Genomic DNA, 25,020 nt, shown 5'->3' with positions numbered 1-25,020 from the left:
ATATCAATATTTTCAGCTCGCGCTTCGCGATCGCACTATAATATTGTTTAAATAGATACCCATCCTGTTCATGGTTACAAAAAAATGCTTATAATGTCCATTTTTTCCAGATGGATACCCATCTTATTGTTGATTACCAAAAAGTAGGCCTATTTATAGATTTTCCAAATCTGAGGTCAGAATATCAAAAATTTTCAGCTCGTGTTTCGCGCTCGCATCAATTTTGTTTAGAAATAGTCACGTATACCCATGATGTTCACGGTTGCAAAAAGTTCTTAGAATGTCCGATCGGGAAACAATTATAGATGAAAATACCCCCCCCCCCCATTAGCGAAAGCTGGATCCGCCCCTGGTAAAGAAATTACAGTTCCCGCACTCATGATTTTAGTAAGGCCTATACCACTCTGATGAGAAGTTAAACTTATTGAAATTCTATGCTTTCTGGTCGCATTTATTCTTTTTAAAAAGTGCGCATGGTATTACAACATATTCATGGATATTTTTTATGAACACATGAGTGGTCTTCGATTACCCTTTTTCACGTGATTAGGAAATAAGATACGCGCCTGAGTTTGGTCATCATTCTGTCTTCCAACTATTGCAAATTTGCTTGCTCGCTTCACTCGCTCGCATATTGATCTTAACTGTAATCCATTACTTTGTATCTTAACAAATCTATAGCCGACGAAAAAAATCGTGTATATGGACACATCATTTTACAGTATATAAGTATACATTACCCGTGATGTGATAAGTGATAATTACACCCCTCTTTAACAATCATGTTGAAGAGGTTTTTTTTTTTTTTTTTTACACCATTCTGTCTTCCAACTACTGAAAAGTTGCTCGCTCAAATTGCCAGTAATTAATTACTTTATATCACAACAAATACATTACAATATAGCCATCTAAAATTTGTTATAGGCTTTTAATTGAAAGATGTGGTAGTATTATGTATGTGGTTATATACCCCCTATATACACATAGCCCTTCGTGTGGGGGTGACCCCCAAAATTTAAATTTTATTGCTATCCCCCCCCCCCCCCACTGCTCGGACCGGATTTACGCCAGCGGATAAACAGAAGGAAAATAAAAACCAAACTTAAAAACCCTCCAAATGTTTGTGCGGGCAATAAGAGGAGAAGCTCATTCTTCAGCGGAGATAAAACACCAAAATAGTTTACAGCTGGTGGCGGCATTGAGGGCACATTATTTTCAGTTTTATGGGGGCGGGGGCAAAATCATTTGATTGGGGCGACCGTTTTTGGATTGAGGTATCATGAATGACCAGACGACCCTCAAATATTTTCCTTGGGATAAGGGTAGTTCTCATTGCGATTCAGAATTTTCAGACCGGTTGAAAAATTCGCTCGCTCGCGACCTAAGAAATTTTCCCCATCAGTTGTTTCTTCTCTTTTTGTTTTTTTATTTTTATTATTATTATTATTATTTTTGTGTGTGGTAGGCTGTAACATTAACAGCATCGAATCACAGAATAAGCACGGGGCTATTTAGTGTGTTAACCCTGTGTTAATAGCTCCAATGGAATAAGATAGAAAAGCCCGAGCTCGCATGGGGAAAAGGGGAAAGTCAGTTGAAACGCCCTCTACTTGCAATCGCAGCGGTAAACAAATCCTTTGAAAAAGACAAGAGACGAGCGCTACCTGTGAAAATCACCCGCGTGAGGGTTAATTTCTCATGAACTTTTGTCCTTTAGAGTGGCCAAGATGCCTTCAATAAATGAGATGGGTTGTGACAGTGAACCTGAAGATATGGAGGAAGAGATGAGCATAATTGACACGGATAAAAGTGAAGAAGAAGAGTCTGAAAGTGGATCATCTGGCAGTGATGACGACTCGTCGGGTAAGAATACCATCGCTTCGGTCCCGCTAATTGATATTTTTGTGAGGTGTTTTTTTAGTGAAACTGGTTTAGGGTTAGAATCTTCTTTAATGTTGACAGTCTTTGCTGAAATTTGTCCCGAACAACGACGAAAATGGTATCTATGAACATGTTGATTAAAATTTTGTAAGTTAATAGTCTCTAATACTAATCTCAGCCCTTCTAATTCTGTTCTGGCCTGTTCACTGAAAAGTGTAAAGAATCTCCCATTCTTTTTTAATTTTATTTTACTCTGCCTTGGCTGGCTTGGCCATCAAAAGGCATCAATGAATGAGTTTGCAATGTCTCAGACTCCTAGTCCTACCATTAGTCAGGAGGCAATTACAATTACTAGTGCTGTGTGTGTGATTCTTCTACCCATGCAAAATCTTCTATTTTTGTCTATTGAAGTTATTGTATAAAAATAGGCCTACATAAAAAGAACTGGACAAAAATAATTATGTTTTACTTTTGGCCTTAAATGCACCAAAATGGGAAAAAATATACTTAAAAGGAAAAAAAACAGTGACTTACTTTGGCTGTCGCGCAACTCCCACATCCCTGGTTCATTGGAACTTAATAAACATGTGGCTATTTAGTTCCTGTATACAGTATAGATCAAGTTAGAACTTCGGTCTCTGTAATTGGTGAGTGGAGCCAACTGAGTTCAGCAGAACAACCAATAAAACAGAGACCGAAGCTTTTGGTCTATGGTAGACAAGTCATGAGCCAAAACTAACCAAAACCCAAAGGCAAAGCTTTGTTTATGAGTCATGAGAATTTATCCAACTTGTTATTGAGAATGTGAAATTTTGAAAATTGTCGTAAGTGCTGTAAATTGTAATGAGGCTATTTTCTTCAAAATTGACCTGTCAATGTCAATGCGGAGGCAATGAAAATTAATGTGACCGCTGAAAAGGGAATATTATTTTGATTGTGCTGCAATGTACAGGATATTGCCGCATACTATGCAAACAAGTTAAACTTTACACACAGAAAAGTGGCCTTATTTCAAGATATGAAATTACTTTAAAATAAATTCAGTTCTGAGTTGAGCAACCAAATTTAACAGGAATTAAACTAGTTTGCAAAAATGTGATCAATCTGTTGGGTAGTGCATAAGTGTGAGCCTTCTTGTCTTTCCGTTAATGCCCACAATCATTATATTGATTATTATGACATATGAATGTCAAGATTGACTTGACCTGAATTTTGCCGGGACCGGCAAGTGCAATACACCGGGTGAACACCCTACTCTTTGACGAATAGTGTATTGGTTTTAACGTGCATAGGTTGTGACTCTCCTGTACACGAAACCAACATTTGCGTCCTTTCCGATGGACGGAGTGTTTTCCAACTGCATTCACACCTGCACTGAATACAGTGGTGAGGCACACTAACACACAACGCTATTAAGACGCTATACATGTAGCATCACATTTTTTGTTAGACGTGTTTTGGCATGAGCGGGACTCGAACCCCTCACGTTGAGATCTACGATCTTATCCGAAACATGCGCTCTAACCGACTGAGCTACGATGCCTCCCTGCATGACTGCATGTGTTTTGATATTAAATCATGAAGGATACATACATGTACTGAAGAAGAAGTTATAAATTATGTCACTTATGAATGTCACAGTTGTCTAGGGGGAGGGGGGTTTGTGATTACAGGACTTTATGAATTATGATTTTTGTGTATGTTTTAAAACTTTTAATTTTGGTTACTTTTCATTTAAACCTATGCCATACAACCCCTCCAAACAAAACTTTTCACGTTTTCTGTGGTTAAGTGATCAAAATTTTGTATTTTTGAATATTTTATTTATTTAATTATTTTATTGAATTGACATGTAACACGTACATCACTTGAATTATCAATCACATTTTCATACAGAAATATACATGTTTCTAAGTATGTAAGAACACCCACTGCCAATTACATTTTGTTGAAATGGTTATGTTAAGATGTTCCTACATGTTTTGAAAGAGGGTAAAATATTTTTTCTATAATTTAGTATTTTCTATTTCCATAATTCATGAATTCTTTGCTTTTCACTTATTTTAGATCTGCTTTGCTTCTTTTTCTCTTTTTATGTCCCCTCTCCTTGTAAAGGGTATTAGTTGAGATGAATAATTCATACAGAAAGTTAGATTAATGGTTGTTATGAACAAATCATACCTTGAAACAAAAACCAGGTTAAGTGAGTACTTGAGCCAGTCAGCATGCAGCGTAGTGTTAAATTCTAACTGGCAAATACAAGGAAAACAAGATTTTATTTTCTGTATGCTATTGCTTTGTATTTGATAAACGATCCAATATCATGATATACTATGATGTTGAAAACAAAAAAAATTGTAAGATGGAAAACAATACTGAAAATTATCCATGTACTGAATAGCTCTATTCTTAAATCACTTGATGCCATCAAATACTAAAGTCTAAATGCTTTTGATATGTAAATGTACATGGCCATTTCAGTCTGTATGCTTTTGTTGAACTTCATTCATAAAAAAGATGTATTTTCTGTTTGCTAATGCCAAAAATTCTGATGATATTCATATACATGTACTTCTCAGACAATTGAAAAGTTGTACTTAACAAATTGAACCTTAAGAAACAACAGAGAATTTTTTTTTAAATGTTTTTTATCATGGAACAGAGTATGATGAATTTGACTGTGACAGAAGAAGAACTGAATGTATGGAAGACATGAATGATCTAGAAAGTCAGTTCACAAGTCTCAGAGATCAGTAAGTATTAGAAAATTATTGATTATCTTAAAAATAAAAGTTGCACCAATTAGGGAGCTTATCAAGCTTTGAAGTAAAATCATTGATGTCATCTCTGATAATCATAAAGTGCAATAATTTTATTGCAATTTTGTTACCATATATATGATCTTGGAGAAGTAATAAAAAGAGATTTTTCTTATGCCAATTTGTTATCCCTTTATGCCCTTTCATGTACTCTATAAACAGTAAATGTCTTGTAGGCTTTATTTACCAAAATCTATGACAAAAAAGTCTAATAAAGAAATGGCAAGTAAGTTTACTCTGTATACTTGAATGGAAATAATGAAATCTAGAAAGTGTTTTTTAGAAATATCAGTTTTGTATAAGATCTCTGGGGCCATTTCATTCCATTGTTTTTGTCCTTTGACATTTTGTATCTTAGTTTAAGCTGAATGCCCCTATGATTGACATTCATGCATGGTTAATTGTGTATAACTCATTCCTTATAAATGCTTCAATGTAGATTGTACTCAGAACGACTGGAACAAATTGAGTTTAAGTTGAACGATGTCAAGTTGGAAGCTGCTCACGAGTATCTAACCCCCCTCCATGAGCTGGACCAGATGAAGAGTAGAAAGCTCCGTATTGCTAGTGTCCTGAGAGAGCTACGCATGGAGAACATCAGAAATAAACTACAGAGTGAAGAAAAAGCCTCAAGGGAAAACCATGAGGTAATTTCTTTTTTAATAAAAGAATGATTCCCTCATCATTCCCCGAACGCATATTATAAAAAAATATATTTTCATTGGAGAGAAAGAAATATAGAAATATTATAGGTAGGCCTGTGATGTTAATGTACCATTCACGAACTAATCATGTACTGGTAATATTTCAGAAATCAGGACAAGTTTTGTAGAGATGCAGAGCTGAACATACATGTTCTGTATGTGAGCATATTTTTATTTTTTAAACTTTGTTTTACCTTGTGTGGACAGGAAAAGAAATTACAATTCATTATCTGCTGGCAGACATGGTCTTTGTGTCTCACATGCTGCTGTATCGGGCCACGCACGCTATCTATCCTCTGGTTGCTCTAAGTTATAGTATGCCTTGTAAGTTGCCATTTCCACTAATAAGTTAAGGGATTGCTGATTATACACAATGAAGAAATACAATATACCTCTCATTCCATCAGAAGCTAGTGTTTATACTTTTGACAATTTAATTCATCCCTTTCATGGTATGTGTTTAAATCCACAGAGTGAGAAAAGTTTACTCCGTGATCTCATGAAAGCTGACCTTGAAGACAAGATCAAAAGACTAGAGGAAGACAGGCATAATATTGATCTTACAACAGGTACATTTAGAATCTTATTTGTAATTGCTTGAAAGTCAATATTCAGTGCATTAAAAAAGTGAAGCTTATATTCATAGAAAGATATAAAGAATAAATAATCCTCAACAATTTCCTTTAAAAATTTCCTGTGCAACTTGATTTTGACATAGAAATTTTGAATTATTCTTGCTCATCATGAACTTTTGCATAATATTAGTTCTCAAAATAAAGAAGTCCTGGAATGTACATGTATGTCATGATGTATTATAAATCATGACATGAAAATAAATTGACATTTTTTTCCTCACAGATAGATTGTAAAAATTGTTTTTCAGCTCAAATGAAAATTTATCAGATCTGAATGTAGTGCACATGTATATTCCAATAATATAAAAAAATGTGTTGTTTAAAATAAATATGAAATAAAAGGAAGATAAAGCTTACAGAATAGTAGAAGTGTCAGAAGTTATTAATTTGATGGAAAAGTTTGAATTCTTATTTGATCCTTACTCATTTATTTTTGATCTTGTAAATGGATCCAACTTATTTATTGTTTCACTTTGATTTATTGTTTAGTTATATTCTTAGATTATATTCTTAATGCTTTTAGGGATAATCATGCATGGATAAGCTCTGCCATATCAATGTTATCTGACTGAATTTAACAAGTTCTTCAATTATCATTTCAATCATGTTACCATTCAGAATTATGGAACGAGTCTCGGATCTTGAAGCAGAAAGGAAAGAAACCAGATTCATTACATTCTGACAGAAAGAAGAAACCAGTAGCTGTGTCAGATATCCTTTTCACTTACTTTAAAATTTTTCCCATCTTTATAATTACTAGTATTTGAATAAAAATTAAAAAACGTGGGAGTGTCATCATGGCGCCACAAAAGTCTGTAACCCTTCGTAAGAGGTAAAATGCTTTCTGACATAATTGATGAAGGTGATGATGAAAGATAACTTTTTAGTATTGCATCAAACATTCCTACAATATATACAGTACATGTCTATTATAATTTTTATTTGATTTGAATTGTATCTTAGTTATGGTTCATATTTGAGGAAGTTAATGACATTTTTTTAGTTCATTAAAAAACTCAGTTAATGAAAAATATAAAGAACATGACTATAGTTTTCTAAATTTTAGTATGTCATTGTCATTTTGCAGTTTAAAAACAGGGCTGTGCAAACCCATAGACAGCCTTCAAATATTTTCTCTCCAGTGAATCCACCTGTCAATGATGGGCCAATTGCCACCAGGTATCCGTAACACAGAGCACACTGACTCATCGTATGATGATTTTTTTTCACGATTTATTCTACATTGTGGTCAATCACTCAATCAAATATTTCTTTTATCAATTATTATTAAAGGCTTTGTGTTACAGAATCCAGTTCTTCCTATGACAAATATGAGGTGCTTGCATTATTGCCATCTTCTATCGAACATCATGTTAGTTTGATTTTAGCTCAATTTGATTAAGTTTAATGTTTGAGATGATTTACTATCAATTGTGTGATTTTCCTTAACTTCACACTTTACGTCCTTATATAATATATATGTTGCGTGAGGATGACATCCTAGATGACTGGACAGCAATAATGAAGGTAAAACATTTGTCTTGAGTATCATGTTTTTCATTATAACATTGGGGCAATTCATTGTAACTGACATGCCATTTCACTCAGTTTCAAAGCATCACATTCCAAAATTTACAGTATTCAAACAGTTCTTGCTGAGTTTATCTGGCTTAAAAAACATTCAGATTCATACATGATTAATTAGAAGAAAAAAAAGTAAACAGCTGTTGAGAAAAAGGACGTGTTAGCATAATGGACAGGACATTTCATGTTATGCAATTGTAACATCTGTTTGTGCATGGGTAATGGTGCCTTTTCACGATTATGTGTAATAAAGTAAACAGTGCAGCAAACTTTCTCCTAAGATAGTAAACAGTGCAACAAAGTTTCCCCTATGATAGTAAACAGTGCAACACTCTTGCTCACACTCCAGATAAGGTTACTGTTAATGTGACTATATCTAGATCAAAGCTGTTCACTTGAAAGTAAAATTCAGATCTTCACCTCATGTTTGATGGGCAAATCTACTATTAATCTCATGATTAAACAGACTGTAAGACAGTATGAGGAATGTAATGGTTTTTATATGTGACGTTATGTATCTGAATTTATATTGATGTGTTATTCAATAATTTTTCATTTGCAGGCAAGAGGTGCAAGTGCTAGAAGGAAATCAGATGGTGAGATTATTTAATAGTAACTCAAAATATATGTTACATTTTTTGCTATCTGACCATCTTCTACATTGATATTGATATAGTTTTGTTGTGATTGTATGTGTTTGTCATTGGGTTTTTACAGACATGTATGAACTGGTTATGAGGTGTCGTTGCTGGGTGTTCTTCTAAGGCACCTGACTAGCCTTTCATTTAAACCTAAAAAGATTAGCCTATTTTGATGCCTAAAAGGTGTTGGAAGGGGCTGATTCAGCTTCCCCTAAGATCTCAACTAACATCTGTGCGATGGTGCCAAAGATTGGCCTACATCTCACCTGTGATGTCTTTTACCGAATTTTAGATTTTTATGAAATAATTCATCAAAGTAATTAATACTTCCTAAATTATGCATTAATTAAACTTCTAGGGTTAAACTTTATTATACTGGAAGCCTTTTCATTTTGCACTCTCATATTTTTTAGCATGTTCTCTTGTACATAGCTTTAATGTCTGTTCTCATCTTCACATGTGACTTACCTCCAGGTCGTACATCACACAGTGCCAAGTATGAAGATGGAAAGCTTCGCTATGATGGCAGAATGTTTCATAAAAAGGACCAGATTCTTATTGAGAATAGGGAAGACTCTCCAGTCTCGTAAGTCCATTCATTTAAGTATTGAATTTCATTTAGAAATGGATGTCAAATTTCATGTGCCTTAAGCAGCTGAAATAACTGTCCTTATTGGAAATCTGACCCCCATTTTTCTAAATTTTTACTTCAATTTGATTCAATTTGGTTTATTGCATTAAAGACATTGTAAGACAGTCTGGAGACTGACAAAGTGTACATAGTAGAAAAAATTACATGAAATAAATAAGTACTTTTGAATTAACAAAGTATAACCAACTAAATACTATCAAAAGTATGAAAAAGCTACAATAAGAGTACTTATATTATATTGGATGGCTCAGAATGGAATACCAGAAATACTCCCAAGAGTTTGGGCCAATATTCCACAAATTGCAGATGAGTGGAATATTGATCCTAACAAGTGGAATATCTCTGGTATTCCTTCAAGTAAAGCCATCCAATCCACACCCCACCCCCCTAAAAAAAACTTCATAAGATCAACTTGGTCGTTGACATGTGGCTCACATGTATTTCATGATGATGTCATTGAGTGTCATTGTGCTCTATGCTGCGCATCGCATTGCTTTCATTGTATGTGTTGTATATTTCCACATTCGCACATGCACACTAGACTGTTGAATAAGGTCTCATATTCAACGGCAAGCTTTGTAGAGGAGCCTATGAGTTATTCATCGGATTTCGTTTTTTGTCTCACCTGCATAGCAGAGTGAGACTATAGGCGCCGCTTTTCCGACGGCGGCGGCGGCGGCGGCGACGGCGACAGCGGCGTCAACACCAAATCTTAACCTGAGGTTAAGTTTTTGAAATGACAGCATAACTTAGAAAGTATATGGACCTAGTTCATGAAACTTGGCCATAAGGTTAATCAAGTATTACTGAACATCCTGCCTGAGTTTCATGTCACATGACCAAGGTCAAAGGTCATTTAGGGTCAATGAACTTAGACCATGTTGGGGGAATCAACATCAAAATCTTAACCTAAGGTTAAGTTTTTGAAATGTCATCATAACTCAATGAACTTTGGCCGAATTGGGGGTATCTGTTGAATTACCATCATAACTTTGAAAGTTTATGGATCTGATTCATGAAACTTGGACATAATAGTAATCAAGTATTACTGAACATCCTGTGCAAGTTTCAGGTCACATGATCAAGGTCAAAGGTCATTTAGGTCAATGAACTTTGGCCAAATTGGGGTATTTGTTGAATTACAGCCATAAATTTGAAAGTGTGTTGGTCTAGTTCATAAAACTTGGACATAATAGTAATCAAGTATCACTGAACATCCTGTGCGAGTTTCAGGTCACATGATCAAGGTCAAAGGTCATGTAAGGTCAAAGAACTTTGGCCACGTTGGGGGTATTTGTTGAATTGCCATCATATCTCTATAAGTGTATTGGTCTAGTTCATAAAACGTGGAAATAAGAGTAACCAAGTATCACTGAACGTCTTGTGCGAGTTATAGTAGTTTTCAAAATCAGCACTGCTGCTCTATTGAATCGCGTGATGCAGGTGAGACGGCCAGAGGCATTCCACTTGTTTAGGGATACTGCACAGGCAATTGATGCAGCCCAAAATATGCTTTTTTAATGTATTGCTAAAACACTTCAGGTTTATGTACATGCACATCACATTAAGCGGGACTGACATCAGGATTTACTCTTAAAACTGTGTTTAAAGGGAAATTTAAATTTGATCTTTGAAAATAAAAGTTGAAAAATGAAAATGATCCAAAAACATGTTGCCGTTTGCATTGATATAAGAAAGCAAACAATACAAAAATATTTGGGTATGTTGATTTCATCAACTGCTCAAGCCATGTTAATTTAAGAGGATTACAATTTTCATATGAATTTGAAAACAGAGATAAATCATTTCAGGAAGATCTCAGAAATAGATCGGCTCCTTAACTCAAAAACTCAAAACAAGATTTAAAAAAAAACTTAATAGGAATACATTTTCAAAAATTATTATTTGTTTTAACCCTGAATAGACTGGGCTATTTCGACGCCTAAGAAGACACGGGGGGACTTGATTCAGCCCTCCCTTATGATCTCAGCCGTCGATCGGGCAATCCTGACGAAAATTGTCAGGCACGTTACCCATGGCATAATGTACAAAACTATAAGATCAAATTCTGCGAAAAATATCATTGCTGATAAGTTATGCTAATTTATGCATAAAATCAAAAGTTTGCTCTAATTAACTAAATAATGCCTCTAGAATGCTAATTTTAGGTACACAGATTCTTTATAAAGATCTGATCAAATTTAATTTAGAATAAATTCACTATTGCATTTATTTTCTTATGTATTTTATTGTTTTCTAAATTTTGTATGTAATTCCTTGTTTTTTACTCTTTGTTTTTTTATCGTCTTTCAATGGAAATTGTCGGGAAATTTATTTTGACCATAAACAAGATGGAATTAATTGATTTTAATTAGTAAAAGGAAAAATAATGATAAATTTATGAATTTTGGCTAAAACACTATTTACATTGGATTTGTACACAAATTCATGTTTTTGAGCAATTTTGGGTCTGCATGCACTTACAAAATGTTGTGTAATTTCGGAACCGCGTACCTGGGGGTCGCAATTTTGGTCTCAAAAGTTGCGCGAGACTTGAAAGTGAAAAGTCAGCAAGCGACATGGTCAAAGGCAGATTTATGGCCAAAAATGTTGAGGGGGGCTGAATTAGCCCCCCCCCCCAGTCTTAGGCTTAACATTTTGATAAATTGTACCATATACATTTGAATTTATTATGATTTTTGTCTTAAGTTTTTCTTATTGACTATCAAAGCATTGACTTTTCATTAATGAAGAATTAGAAAATGAATATGATACAGTATGTCAACAATATATTCTTCTGTGAAATCGGGTGTTGGAAAAGGTCAACAGTCATGATATTCACACATTTCTTTTTTAATCTTCTCTGAGATCTGTGTATACATACAACTCAAGGGAAACAGTAGAAAGGTATATGTATGGGTAGCTTCTTTATATGTGTTAAGTGGGGAACTGCATTCACAGAAAACAGAAAAAATGTGACCATTACAAACACAGATGGGTTTAAAGCAGATTTGATAATTATTTCTCTGTATTTTCATATCCCCATGCAGGGCCAGAATAACTGCCATCGATGCTCGGGAGGTGTGGGTGAGGAGACATGATGGAACCAAATCAAAGCTGCTACTTCACAACCTAGAAAAGGGAAAGTACACCATTCAACATGTGCGGTAGTCAACATATAACCGCTTTGGCAGCCTTTTCTATGAACAATTTGAACTATCCTCTTTTGAAGGACATGATGCATTTGAAAGAGAATGGGAGTAAGGTCCATCTTGCTCTTAGCTGATGATAATTTGTAGTGACCTTAGCCGTGGGACTGGCACCGAAATAAAGGGGTCATCATTACTTACCTCATCTGTAATACTTGTTGGACGTGGAGCAGTGTTCATCATGATTTTCAGGAATATCTCAACATTTTCACTTTTAGAGGCACAAGGGCATTCTGTCTTTGTAAAAATATGTGTGCATGTGACCTAATGCCCCTATGTCGCTAACCATGCAAGATTACGAGAATGTGATGAAGAGATATATATCTGTCTGGTGTGTCATTGATGTTTATGTGTATCATGTCTTATGCAAATGCCAGTAGCTTTGTGTACTTCTTGTTTTAACCATGAATTATTGCATCTTTGATGCCCAATATGTCTCTAATTACTCAGCTTGCTGATTCTAACTGAAAATGATGGTGTTTGTCCCAAACATAAATACTATTCTAGAATGTGTTTTCATGTTTATATGAAATGATTTTTGATTTACCATAATATACGTGGCAGAAGGACACAGACACTATTCATATTGAAGTCAGAATTTAACTCTGAAACTGCCTTTTTTTCAGTCAATAATATGGATTATTTAAGGTCTGAAATATTTTTGTAGCAATATTTAAGGGGTGATTAAAGCTTGTTATTCTTCCTTGACAATCCTCTTAAAACTCAGTCAGAGGTTTGGAGCTGATTCCAGTTTTGAAGGATAGAGAGCAGTAAAATGGATGGGGTATTTTGGCCTTGGTGTAAATAACTTAGATAAAGAATAAGAAGGTGATGAATTTTCAAATGATCATCACGTTGTACTTTTTGTATCTCAAAGTGGATGAATTATTCAAGTCATTGTCAACTACTAGGCCTGTCTGACAAATTTTTGCCATTATTCCCCAAATAGTAGTGGCCAATCAGTACCGTTAATGTATTTGAATTTTGCAATTTGTTCAACACAATCGGCTATTTATATTTATACTATAGAAAATGTTAGGATTTGTTTGAATTTGGAATAATGGACAATATTTTTGTGTCATTATTTCATCATTCTTTATACCTTAATTCTTTTTTACCATACCAATGAAGGTAATGTTAAGGTTGGAATGCCCTCCTCCCCAAAAATGCAATTAACTTGGATTTGATCCCATTCACTTAAAACTGCATGGATGCATTAATTCAATGCTTGTTTTCACCAATTAATAAGTCGATTAGGGTGCTAGTATAACAGTTTGTGATTTAAAGGTCAAGTCCACCTCAGAAAAATGTTGATTTGAATCAATAGAGAAAAATCAGACAAGCACAATGCTGAAAATTTCATCAAAATCGGATGTATTATAAGAAAGTTATGACATTTCAAAGTTTCGCTTATTTTTAACAAAATAGTTATGTGAACGAGCCAGTTACATCTAAATGAGGGAGTCGATGATGTCACTCACTCACTATTTCTTTTGTTTTTTATTGTTTGAATTATACAATATTTCAATTTTTTACGAATTTGAAGATTAGGACCTCCTTGCCTGAACCACAAAATGTTAAAATAATGGAATTCCACGTGTTCAGCGAGGAATGAAACTTCATTTCACATGACAATGATGAGAAAATCAAAATATTTCATATTTCATATAATAAAATACAAAAGAAATAGTGAGTGAGTGATGTCATCAGTTCCCTCATTTGCATACTGACCGAGATGTGCATATAACTGTTTTGTGAAATGAAGCGAAACTTTAAAATGTCATAACTTTCTTATTTCACATCCGATTTTGATGAATTTTTCAGTGTTATGCTTGTTGAATTTTTCTCTTTTTATTCAAATCAAGTTTTTGTTGGGGTGGACTTGTCCTTTAAATATCAATTTGTGAATTGACCTCATTTTGATCATTTTTCATTACATGTATTTGCCCATCACATTCCCAAATCTATTAAACCCTAGAGCTCACCATTCTTGAGTTGAGGTAAGTGTAAGTTTCATAAAGTTGTTTGTAAAGTTAAGCACAGCATTTCAACTAACTGAAAAACAGCACGCAATTTTTATTCATCACATTAGCTTAGATTGAAATATGCAGATTTGATTAGCAATTTTGCTGTTAGAACACATTTTGTGACAAAATATATCTTATGCCTAAATTTAATGAAATTATTTGAAATACTGTCATAGTTGAGTAATAAATCAGGAAAAAAATTAGGCTCACATTATCATAACTACAAACAGTTCTATGAAATAGCCTTGAGGGCAGGTTATTGGTTTTCTTCATAAGTCAGGTCAGACTATATTAAGGAAAAAAAACATAGGAGTAAATGGAAAACAAGTACCTTGAAACATGACTTCAAATTCATGCAAAACAAGCTGGCAATTTGTGAGGATGATTTCAGGCTGTTGCCTTGTTAATATGTGTTCCCTTGTATGCAACTTCATCAACACAGCTCATGTTTCTCAACCTCACTATACATGTATAGAAAAGTACCAGAATTGTGCCACTTCCAACATGTCAAAAAGGTCAAGCACTGAAATCGTGCCCCTTTCCAGGTTTTGATGCCAGTGCCTTTGTTTGTTTTTTTTTTTTTTTTCACCAGAGCAAATTGTAGTTGCCCCCTTGTAACTCCTGAAATTGGCAACCTAGGCACATACCCGTTGCCCCCCCCCCTTCTGATACACCACTGACCAGGAGACAAATACATTTTTGACTTTCTTATTAGATGAAAGATAATTTTGCAGGCGATGATTGACAGATTACATCATTCCGCATTTTGCTGAATGATAGTTATAATTATTTGTTTGTCTGTCTGTGTATGTAAGACTGATACCATTATAGCAATATCATTCTTTTTTTCAAAGAGGTACATGTACATTGTATAGTTTATGCTGTGTAAAATATATTTGTAAAGATGTATAGTATATCATGTATTTATATGCCTGACAGAGAAAGCAGGGTGTCTCAATAACATCAGGCTGTCAGTTTCTAAATCATTGCAATTGTTGAAAGAAGTATACTTTTTCATGATTGTAAAACAGGTATTTTTTAGAAGGAAATTTATTGTATTTTCAAATTACTATTGAAATATCCTCCTAACTACTTGGGAATTTTGTTATTTGTACATGATTTCTTTATGCAGTATGCTATTGAACAAAGGAAATAAAAGTGAATAAGTAAATTGACGCACTGCATGCTTCCATGAACAAAAGATTGTGAGAAAAGAAATCATTCAAATATATCAAACAATGCTGAGGAGTTCCGTTTGCTCTTGAAAGTTAAGGATATAACTCAGCAATGTATCATTCCGCTGTTTGGAAACTTTGACTCTTGACCTGAAAATATATTTCTGATGCATCCTGTTTTCTTAGTGTTAGCAATTATGGATGGTAGTAAATATATTCTTACACCATTTCTTAAAATCTAATGGGCAATTTGGTGTTAAGAAGAAAGGGAGCACACTAAATGCAATTTCTAGCCTACTTATAAACCAGCATTGAAACAAACGTATTTGTGACACTGAGCATTACATAATTACATTTCTTCTTCCATTTCATAATACTTTTTATTTGATATTGAGGGTGGACATACAGAGGAATATAACTAACTTTTTAGCTATTTTGGGCTTTCTGTACCACAATAATCAGAGATATTTACATATTTTGAGAGCCACAAGACCTTAACTCAATTCCTATTTATTATAAAGCAGATTATAACTTCACCATATCTTTTTGGCAAAATATCTAAACAACTCTCAAAATCACTGATTTGAGTTTATGGCCCGTATTCTGAAGTGAGGTTTGACTTAGACCACGGTCTAACTCTGCTAAAATCATGGAAAGCCAAAAGCTAAAAAATTATGTTTATATTGTATAATTCTTATGTTTACTATTTTGTTTCGTTTCCTTTCATAATGAAGAACAATACTTCAGATGTCATTCCCAGACAATTTTGAACAATTTGGGTGTCATATGAGTTAATAGATTGAATGTGTACTGTTAGGGATTTGTGCTCCAATTGGCTCTCCATGCTTAAACCACAACTTTAAACCAGGGTTTAATTTAAACCTGAGTTCAGAATACGGGCCATAGCCTTCAGTTTTTCAACCCTCTATATAAGAAAGGAAGAAGGAAGTCACACAGAAAGGCCAAACTCTATGTTGGCTCTTAAAATAAAAATTACTACTATATAACACACTGTATGAGTTTTTCAGTTATCTGTTCTTCCTGTACTAGGCCAGATATCATGAAAGTGTCCCTTTCATTTTAAAGCTGAATTGTTCACCTGTAAATAAATTAGCATTGTCTGTATATATTTAAGTATATAAACACATTATCTTGTTATCTGATTTTGGGGGGTGAATATCATGGTAATGATTATGTTCATTCAAAGCTAGTAACTTTATACTGCATTTATTGAAAAGCGTCAAAGAATACGGCCTATTCATACAATTTAAGATATATCAAAGTTTGTAGTTGAATGAAAAAAATATTGTATAGCATGGATTCCACAGAAGTACTTCCAAATGGTATGGCAAATTAATGTAATATAAATTATTATTTAATTGGTAAGAGTGGTTAGAAATCTCCCTTGCTCATTCTTACTGGTATTCATCAGTTTATTAATTTATTTCTTTTGGTGTGGGAGAGAGGTATTCCTTTTGAATCCCATCGTTTATTGACTTATCGATAATCATAAAAATACTTTTCACTGACTGTCAGTTGATTTGATAAATGTTCTTGACATGATATTAAAATGCTCTGTAGAATTTGTACTTAGTCTTCATGACTATATTTTTTTCTACTAAGGAATGATTAATTCCTCTAAATTTGGTTGCTTTCCAATAAAATTGCATTTATCAATTTGATATGACAGTGACTTACCACAATCCAGAAGATGAAGGGGAGATAAATGCTACTTACAGGTCTGTATGGCTTCCTGTACTCAAAGTAACAGGTTAGGACCGGTTCAGGGTGAATGAGATCAGAATATGGGCCATTATCATATAATAATCTTTACCATCCAATTACTGTGATTGTGTTTTTAAAAAGCCATCCAACTCCATAATAAACAATGGCAGAATCATAAAATGTATTTGAAATTCTTTGAGTGAATTCGAATATGTGAATTTTATTCAGGATAATATTTTCCAAATATATTGAAAATATTCATTTCTTTGTGCTTATATTTAGTTTGTTGTGTCACTAAATGAAATGATAGTGGGTGAGTGGTGTTGTGTCCATCTTCTTTTCAAAAGCCACAGTTTTATAGAATTTAGATCATTTTGGCCGACATTACATTTTAATATCGATTGTCTAGTTATTTTTTATTTGAACTTTTTCATAGATCTTACAAGCAATTAAATATATTTAAATGTGAAGTGACAATTTGGTATGACATCTGATTTCATTAGAGTGAATTTTAAATTTTTATAACTATAAGCTTACTCTATTCTTAGGAAAGAAAAAAATTGAAAACATCCAGTTATGATATCTCCTGCCCGATTCGAAACAAAATGTCAAAAAATGAGCTCCACCACATGTGGTGCTCTGTTAATGGTCGCGCCATAACCGTTGACTTCACGAAAGACAGACCTCCCCCCAGAAGTACTGGACAACAGAGATGAGGACGCCTATCCACGGAGAATACACCCGATTTGGAACCCTCTAGGAGAGCTGGGGACAAGGCTCTGCAACCGAGCGCTGAAGCATCGGGAGAACCTCTACAGGAAAGGAGTGGGTAGCGACAGGTTTGGTTACACCTACAGTTAGGGCCACAGGACCGAGACCACGAGGAGCACCTTTATTGCCTACACTCGAGCGGTCAATCACAGGGACAGTGGCGACTGAGACACCCCGCACGACCGATTATAAACCGCGCGGCTTACACTTATATCTCCGCCAAGTCGGAATCAAAGAAATATTGTAGTTAGTAAAAAGTTTTTCGGCATTAAATTTATTTTCCGACTGCGGATTCGACAATCGATGCAATATATCGATATATTTTACTTTTTAGAAGAAAATTTGTGAATTGATTATCAAGTATGTTTTCGAATTGTTTTGTAATAGTTAAAATAATGACCGAGATTGAATCTTTTCTGTGCTCAAGTTAGGTATCGGGTACCGGTTATTGATATGCAAATTTATGCGATATCCGCCTGCAAAACATCAACACGGCCCACTTTGACTTCTCGAGACTGAAACTAAGGCTCGGTTCGTATTAGCCTTTATAAGATATTTTCGCCATTTCGTTTGTAATTTTATTCGGTAACTGTGAATTCTGATCTTGTTGTGTATGAGGAATGCTAAAATTGTATGTGAATCGGGCGTGAACTTGGGGATAAAAATGGTTTTGTTTTAACTTTTTTTTCAGCTCAGTCCGACGTGTTGAAATCCGTGGGTGTCAATTATTCAGTGCGTGCCTTTGACTTCTTTGTCCAAAGTCAAAGCACTTGACTTGTCTAATTTACGTTACAGGCAAAAACTTCAAACGCTATAGACCCTAATTAAAAATTTACTATTATTAGGATGTGATGGCATACTGAAAATTAATATTTTCACGTCTTACTCTTAGTCACTGCCAACTTAAATTCAACAATTACTCAGAATAAATCACACAAAAAATTAACCCAGGCCCAGGCACTCTAAGCACCAAGGCCAAGCCCAAGGCTATTAATTCCTGTGTTAAAAAAGTGAGTGCACGCGAATTAAATGTTGGACTTAAATTACTTGATCTTACCATGGAGCTCCATGACGAAATATGTTCTTAAATTAGACTCTAGATATTACTAAATTGAAAAAATGTATAAATAGTAGGCCTACTCGCCTGGTCTTTTCTTGGGGTATTGAAGCCTTTTTGTCCAGAACTTGCTCAACTTTTGCGGCAAATTTTGTCGCCATAGGGTTGTGCACATTCTCGTTTAATACTGGTTGTCACGTGACACGGCAATGTGTGTGTGTGTGTGTATTTGAGTTTTGTCAGACGTGTATCAATCAGATATGATTATTTACGTCTGGGACCGACCTTTAAAGTCACCGTCCGAAAGACGTGACCAGGGCTCGAACCTCGAACCTCTGCATCAATTTGTAACACTCGTTAGACCTTCATCCATATAATCGTGGTAATTCTACACATTTCTGTTTTCACAATTCATTTGAAGAAATATTTAGACCATAAATCACCCTAGTCCGGTGACTATGGTCAAATACACGGTAAGCCCCTGGGCTCCCGCCCGCGCAGCGGGCGGGAGCTCCCTGGGTTAACCAAAAATATGCTAAATAATATTAGGGCCTTAAACAATCACAAATAGGGCACAACTAGCCCTAAGGCTTAACTTATTGTTCTAACTTTTTTGTGTTGAGTAACATTTTTAGATTAACTTTTTATTCAACTTTCAAGAACTGAATTATTAGTTTGGGGGGGGGGGGTAAAAAAATGTGAAAATTACCATCTATTTGTGATTTTTCCATGTCAGTTCCCCCACTTTCAAGAGTCTGTTCTGTGGCCCCTGCCCTGTCATATGTTACCGCACACTAACTTAAGTTGTATGCCTCATTCAGTAAGAACACGAAAGGGCTCATATTATGAGGTTTTCATCATTAATCGTGTTGTTGCTGTTCTGAAGCTAATGCCAAAGGAAACTTCTGCATTTTCGACATTGACCAGAAAAAACATGTTGCATTGCAACTTGAATTGAAGAATTGCATCGGTCTCTAATCATAATGCCGATAATTGATAAAATCCATTGGAATGGACAAGATTATGATTATCTATTTTTTACATTCAGAAGGTTTCCTAGGATCACTTGTTGCTCAGTTTTAATAGTTATTGCATGAATGTAAGCTACTTACTTTTATATTAAGATGCATAAACTCCACTTCTAAGCATTTATATCTCCACAATAAATCTACAAGTAGCTTTGTAAACTTTTGCTGACTGCATATAAATCAGTTATTAGGTTGGATATTACAGAAAATAAGACATTACATTTTTTGCATAACGTAAATATTACTTTCCCTTGCACACACCTATCACATGGTATATTTATCAAGTTTTAAGTTTCTTCTCTCATTAACCATTCAATCGGCCTACCAAAATACAGCATGCTGTGTTCAGGTAAATTCACATTTCTTTTCTCTTTATCTTTCTATTTTATTTCAATCATTGTTCATGTGTATATTTACTTTCTTGAAGCGCTGTGAGCACCAAAAGGGACCTGTGCCCTATATACATGTATATTGCGCCATGAGCATCTTTTTATGATGGATACCGGCGCATTACAAATGTTCATATTATTATTATTATTATTATTATTATATTAAAGCAACCACTATTATTATTAGGAATAAAAGGAATCCACTACAAAGTAGGGGAGACCGGGGTTAGTTGGAACATTTTTGACAAAAATGGCTGTAAAATCCAAATAGATTTTATTCGAGAAACAATCAATATATCAGCTTGAAGCATATATCTAAGGGCTTCAAATGTACCCCATAAAATTTTTAAACTCTATTATGGTTACTGAAAAAATCCACCTTGAACAAGACCATCGCAAACGTTCCAACTTACCCCAATACGGGGTAAGTTGGAACATGGTATGGGGTAAGTTGGAACACTGCATGGTCAATTAAGAATTATACTAAAACTACTTAAAACTGTAATATTACATGGTTTTAGCCTACTTGCTTTATTTTATTCAAGTTCAAAATATTTAAGTGTGGATTCGTTGAACTTTATGTTTTCTATTATACAGCCACTCACGCAAGCAGACTGTGTAGTAGAATTCCACATATTTGGGTGCGTTTGATTTTACATGCAATTAATTGTACTACATGTATCAGCAATTTCATGTACTTCTGCATCAAATTTATAAGACAAAAATTAATTGTTTATACTTTTTTCATTAATTATGCAAATAAGCATATGAAATTTGCCCTAAATTTGTTTTTTTGTGTGTATGTTTTTGCCTTTAACTCTAATTATTAAGCTTGTAGAATGCTAATTTTTGGTTAGAGTATCATTTTTCACATTTATAACAAATATCCACAAAAAATTGAAAAAAATATAATTATGTATTTTATGTTTTTTTTATTTGTATTTTTGTTTTTTCGAACCTTTGTTTTTTCTGATGAACTTTGTCGGGACTCTTTTCCGATCATAAATAGCATAAAATGAATCTATTTGAACCAACAAAAGTAAAAAAATAATCATACATTTATGACTTTTGGTTGAAAAACACAATTTGCATTGACATTGTACATGGAATCACGTTTTTTTTTACAATTTTGGGTCCGAACATGCACATACAAAATGTTGCGTAATTTCAAAATTGCACTCACGGGCATCGCAAATTTGGTCTCAAATGATGCGCAAGACTTGAAAGTAAAAAGTCAGCGAGCAGTGTAGTCAAAACATTTCGTGCGACGGCGTAGTGACAATTTTCTTGGGGGGGGGCTCAAATTGACCCCCCAGTTTGATAAGGGTTAATATTGCATTAGGGGCCTACAATAGGCCTTAAATGCACACTCAGACCTAACTGATAAACAAAACAAGCATGGTATACAATACATGTTCAGAAGAGTGTGAAATACTTTATATATTTTTTTCTCATATCCAATGTTTTTATTCATAATTATGTTTTGGGTAAGTTGGAACATGTTCCAACTAGCCCCTTCAATTTTGTTCCAACTAACCCCGGAGGCCCATTTGACGTTTATAAGCTTACAGCTCAAAAAAGGGACTTCACCATAGCATATTAATAACCTCATTTTGTAGCTTGGTATAAGTGTCTATTATACCCCTAAACTGGCCAACTTGATCTATACACTTCTCTGAGATAATCAAACATTTCTGAAAGAGAAAAAAATTACTCAGAAGGTCAAAAAACAAAAATTCCTTTCTAACTTCACCAGGCTTGTTGCATATGTGTTGTCTGTAATATGGTGGATGGCTGTTGATAATGACAATAAATTGAGGGCAGTATTGCAGAAATTTATTTAAAGACGTTAAAGAAAATTACAATGTTTCAACTTACCCCATGTTCCAACTAACCCCGGTCTCCCCTATAATTAATGTGATTGAGCTTTGGCATTGGTAAGGGTATTCCAAGATGAATAACTTAAACAATTATGCTTGAATGCTCTCCACAATGTAGGTCTATTTCAAGAGTTTTTGTCTCACCTGCATAGCAGAGTGAGACTATAGGCGCCGCTTTTCCGACGGCGGCGGCATCAACACCAAATCTTAACCTGAGGTTAAGTTTTTGAAATGACAGCATAACTTAGAAAGTATATGGACCTAGTTCATGAAACTTGGCCATAAGGTTAATCAAGTATTACTGAACATCCTGCCTGAGTTTCATGTCACATGACCAAGGTCAAAGGTCATTTAGGGTCAATGAACTTAGACCATGTTGGGGGAATCAACATCAAAATCTTAACCTAAGGTTAAGTTTTTGAAATGTCATCATAACTTAGAAAATATATAGACCTAGTTCATGAAACTTATACATAAGGTTAATCAAGTATCACTGAACATCCTGCATGAGTTTCACGTCACATGACCAAGGTCAAAGGTCATTTAGAGTCAATGAACTTTGGCCGAATTGGGGGTATCTGTTGAATTACCATCATAACTTTGAAAGTTTATGGATCTGATTCATGAAACTTGGACATAATAGTAATCAAGTATTACTGAACATCCTGTGCAAGTTTCAGGTCACATGATCAAGGTCAAAGGTCATTTAGGGTCAATGAACTTTGGCCAAATTGGGGTATTTGTTGAATTACAGCCATAAATTTGAAAGTGTGTTGGTCTAGTTCATAAAACTTGGACATAAGAGTAATCAAGTATCACTGAACATCCTGTGCGAGTTTCAGGTCACATGATCAAGGTCAAAGGTCATGTAAGGTCAAAGAACTTTGGCCACGTTGGGGGTATTTGTTGAATTGCCATCATATCTCTATACATGTAAGTGTGTTGGTCTAGTTCATAAAACTTGGACATAAGAGTAATCAAGTATCACTGAACATCCTGTGCGAGTTTCAGGTCACATGATCAAGGTCAAAGGTCATGTAAGGTCAAAGAACTTTGGCCACGTTGGGGGTATTTGTTGAATTGCCATCATATCTCTATACATGTAAGTGTATTGGTCTAGTTCATAAAACGTGGAAATAAGAGTACTTAACCAAGTATCACTGAACATCTTGTGCGAGTTATAGTAGTTTTCAAAATCAGCACTGCTGCTATATTGAATCGCGTGATGCAGGTGAGACGGCCAGAGGCATTCCACTTGTTTTAAATAGCAATTATTGTGTAATTATGATATTAATATATATTTGCAGTTTGATATGTGCATCAAATATTTGGGGCATTTGTACAGTTGAGTGGTTTTGACCACTACTAGCTACATGTTCATGTATTTTAAACCCTGTTGATTCTGTGCAACTATGCAACATGTAACACAGTCCAAAATGTCTTTGATTATTGATATATCATTATCATATGTCCCTTTCGTCACAAAAAATACTGAATTCAATTTATTTATGATCTGTTTTTGTCTCGCCTGCATAGCAGAGCAGGAGTATAGGCGCTGATTTTCCAATGGCGGTGGCGGTGTCAACATTGAAATCTTAACCAAGGTTAAAGGAGAATGAAACCCTTGAAACCAGCTGAATCCATATCAAAGAAAAAAATCAAAGAAACATATTGCTGACAGTTTGAGGAAGATTGAATGAATAATAAGAAAGTTATGAGCATTTGAATGTCGAGATCACTAATGCCATGTAGATCCTCCAATTGGCAATGCGACCAAGATCTGTGATGTCACACACGTACAACTCCCTCATTATACTTTAGTACTTATTTCACTTATATTCTCACTTTTATAGAGTCTATCACAAGGTGAGGTGTTCTCTTTATGAGAGGACAAGTACAGAGGTTTCACAACATTATATCATTGATGAATCGTTTGTCACATGATTAGAATGAGCAAAAAGAGATGTTTTGGGGTATATTTTCAGTGTCCAAAAGGGGAGAGTTGTTCATCTGTGACATCATAGATCTTGGTCGCATTGCCAATAGGAGGATCTCCAGAGCATTAGTGATCTCGACATTCAAATGCTCATAACTTTCTTATTATTCATTCAATCTTCCTCAAACTTTCAACACTATGTTTCTTTGATTTTTCTCTTTGATATGGATTCAGCTGGTTTCAAGGGTTTCATTCTCCTTTAAGTTTTTGAAGTGTCATCAGACATAACATAAAAATATATGGACCTAGTTCATGAAAAATTGACATGAGGGTAATCAAGTATCACTGATCATCTTGCATGAGTTTCAGGTTACATACATGACCAAGGTCAAAGGTTATCTATAGTCAGTGAACTTTTTTCATATTATGGGTATCAACATTGAAATCTTAACCTAGGTTCAGTTTTTTAAATGTCATCATAAGGACCTAGTTTATTAAACTTGGACATAAGGGCAATCAAGTATCACTGATCATCATGCTTAAGTTTTAGGTCACATGATCAAGGTCAAGGTCATCTAGGGTCAATGAACTTTGGCCATGTTGGGGTATTTTTTAAATGTCATCATAACTTTAAAAGTTTGTGGAGATATATCATGAAACTTGGACATAGGGTAATCATGTATCATTTTGCACGAGTTTCAGGTCATATGAACAAGGTCAAAGGTTATTTAGGGTCAGTGAACCTAGTATCTCATTATGGTGTTTTGTGAATAATTATTCATCTTAGTTGTTTTCAAAGCACTGCTGATAAATTGAAGAGCATAATGCAGGCGAGACTGGCAGAGCATTCCACTTGCTCAATACATTCTTGAGGATTTTTTTTAAGATCGAAGGCAGAGCACTCAAA

At 34.6% G+C, this 25,020-nt stretch overlaps 2 protein-coding genes across 2 annotated transcripts in view; both read left to right on the top strand.

Annotated features, from left to right (window-relative positions):
* Positions 1-1,618: 1,618 nt before the first annotated feature.
* LOC129264893 (breast cancer metastasis-suppressor 1-like protein) lies at positions 1,619-17,313 on the top strand. Its single transcript, XM_054902852.2, has 9 exons — positions 1,619-1,863; positions 4,544-4,634; positions 5,140-5,347; positions 5,877-5,973; positions 6,658-6,750; positions 7,502-7,566; positions 8,186-8,219; positions 8,739-8,850; positions 11,967-17,313. The coding sequence occupies exons 1-9, from the start codon at positions 1,728-1,730 to the stop codon at positions 12,085-12,087; spliced, it is 957 nt and encodes a 318-aa protein (XP_054758827.1). The 5' UTR covers positions 1,619-1,727; the 3' UTR covers positions 12,088-17,313.
* A 958-nt stretch (positions 17,314-18,271) lies between these two features.
* Positions 18,272-25,020, top strand: part of LOC129264894 (WD repeat-containing protein 81-like) — a 38,240-nt gene continuing 31,491 nt past the window's right edge. The window contains exon 1 of the mRNA XM_054902854.2: positions 18,272-18,354. The gene's annotated coding sequence lies outside the window, so the exon portion shown is untranslated. The remainder of the gene's footprint in view (positions 18,355-25,020) is intronic.

Source organism: Lytechinus pictus, chromosome 7 (assembly GCF_037042905.1).
Source record: "Lytechinus pictus isolate F3 Inbred chromosome 7, Lp3.0, whole genome shotgun sequence".
NCBI classification, from domain to species: domain Eukaryota; kingdom Metazoa; phylum Echinodermata; class Echinoidea; order Temnopleuroida; family Toxopneustidae; genus Lytechinus; species Lytechinus pictus.
The sequence above is the reverse complement of the archived record's forward strand: the minus strand, read 5'-3'. Positions and strand labels throughout refer to the sequence as shown.

Coding starts and splice junctions, on each gene's coding strand:
- LOC129264893 (XM_054902852.2), top strand. CDS start 1,728: ATGCCTTCAATAAATGAGATGGGTTGTGACAGTGAACCTGAAGATATG. Junction 4,635..5,139: donor TTCACAAGTCTCAGAGATCA/GTAAGTATTAGA, acceptor GCTTCAATGTAG/ATTGTACTCAGAACGACTGG. Junction 5,348..5,876: donor CCTCAAGGGAAAACCATGAG/GTAATTTCTTTT, acceptor TTAAATCCACAG/AGTGAGAAAAGTTTACTCCG.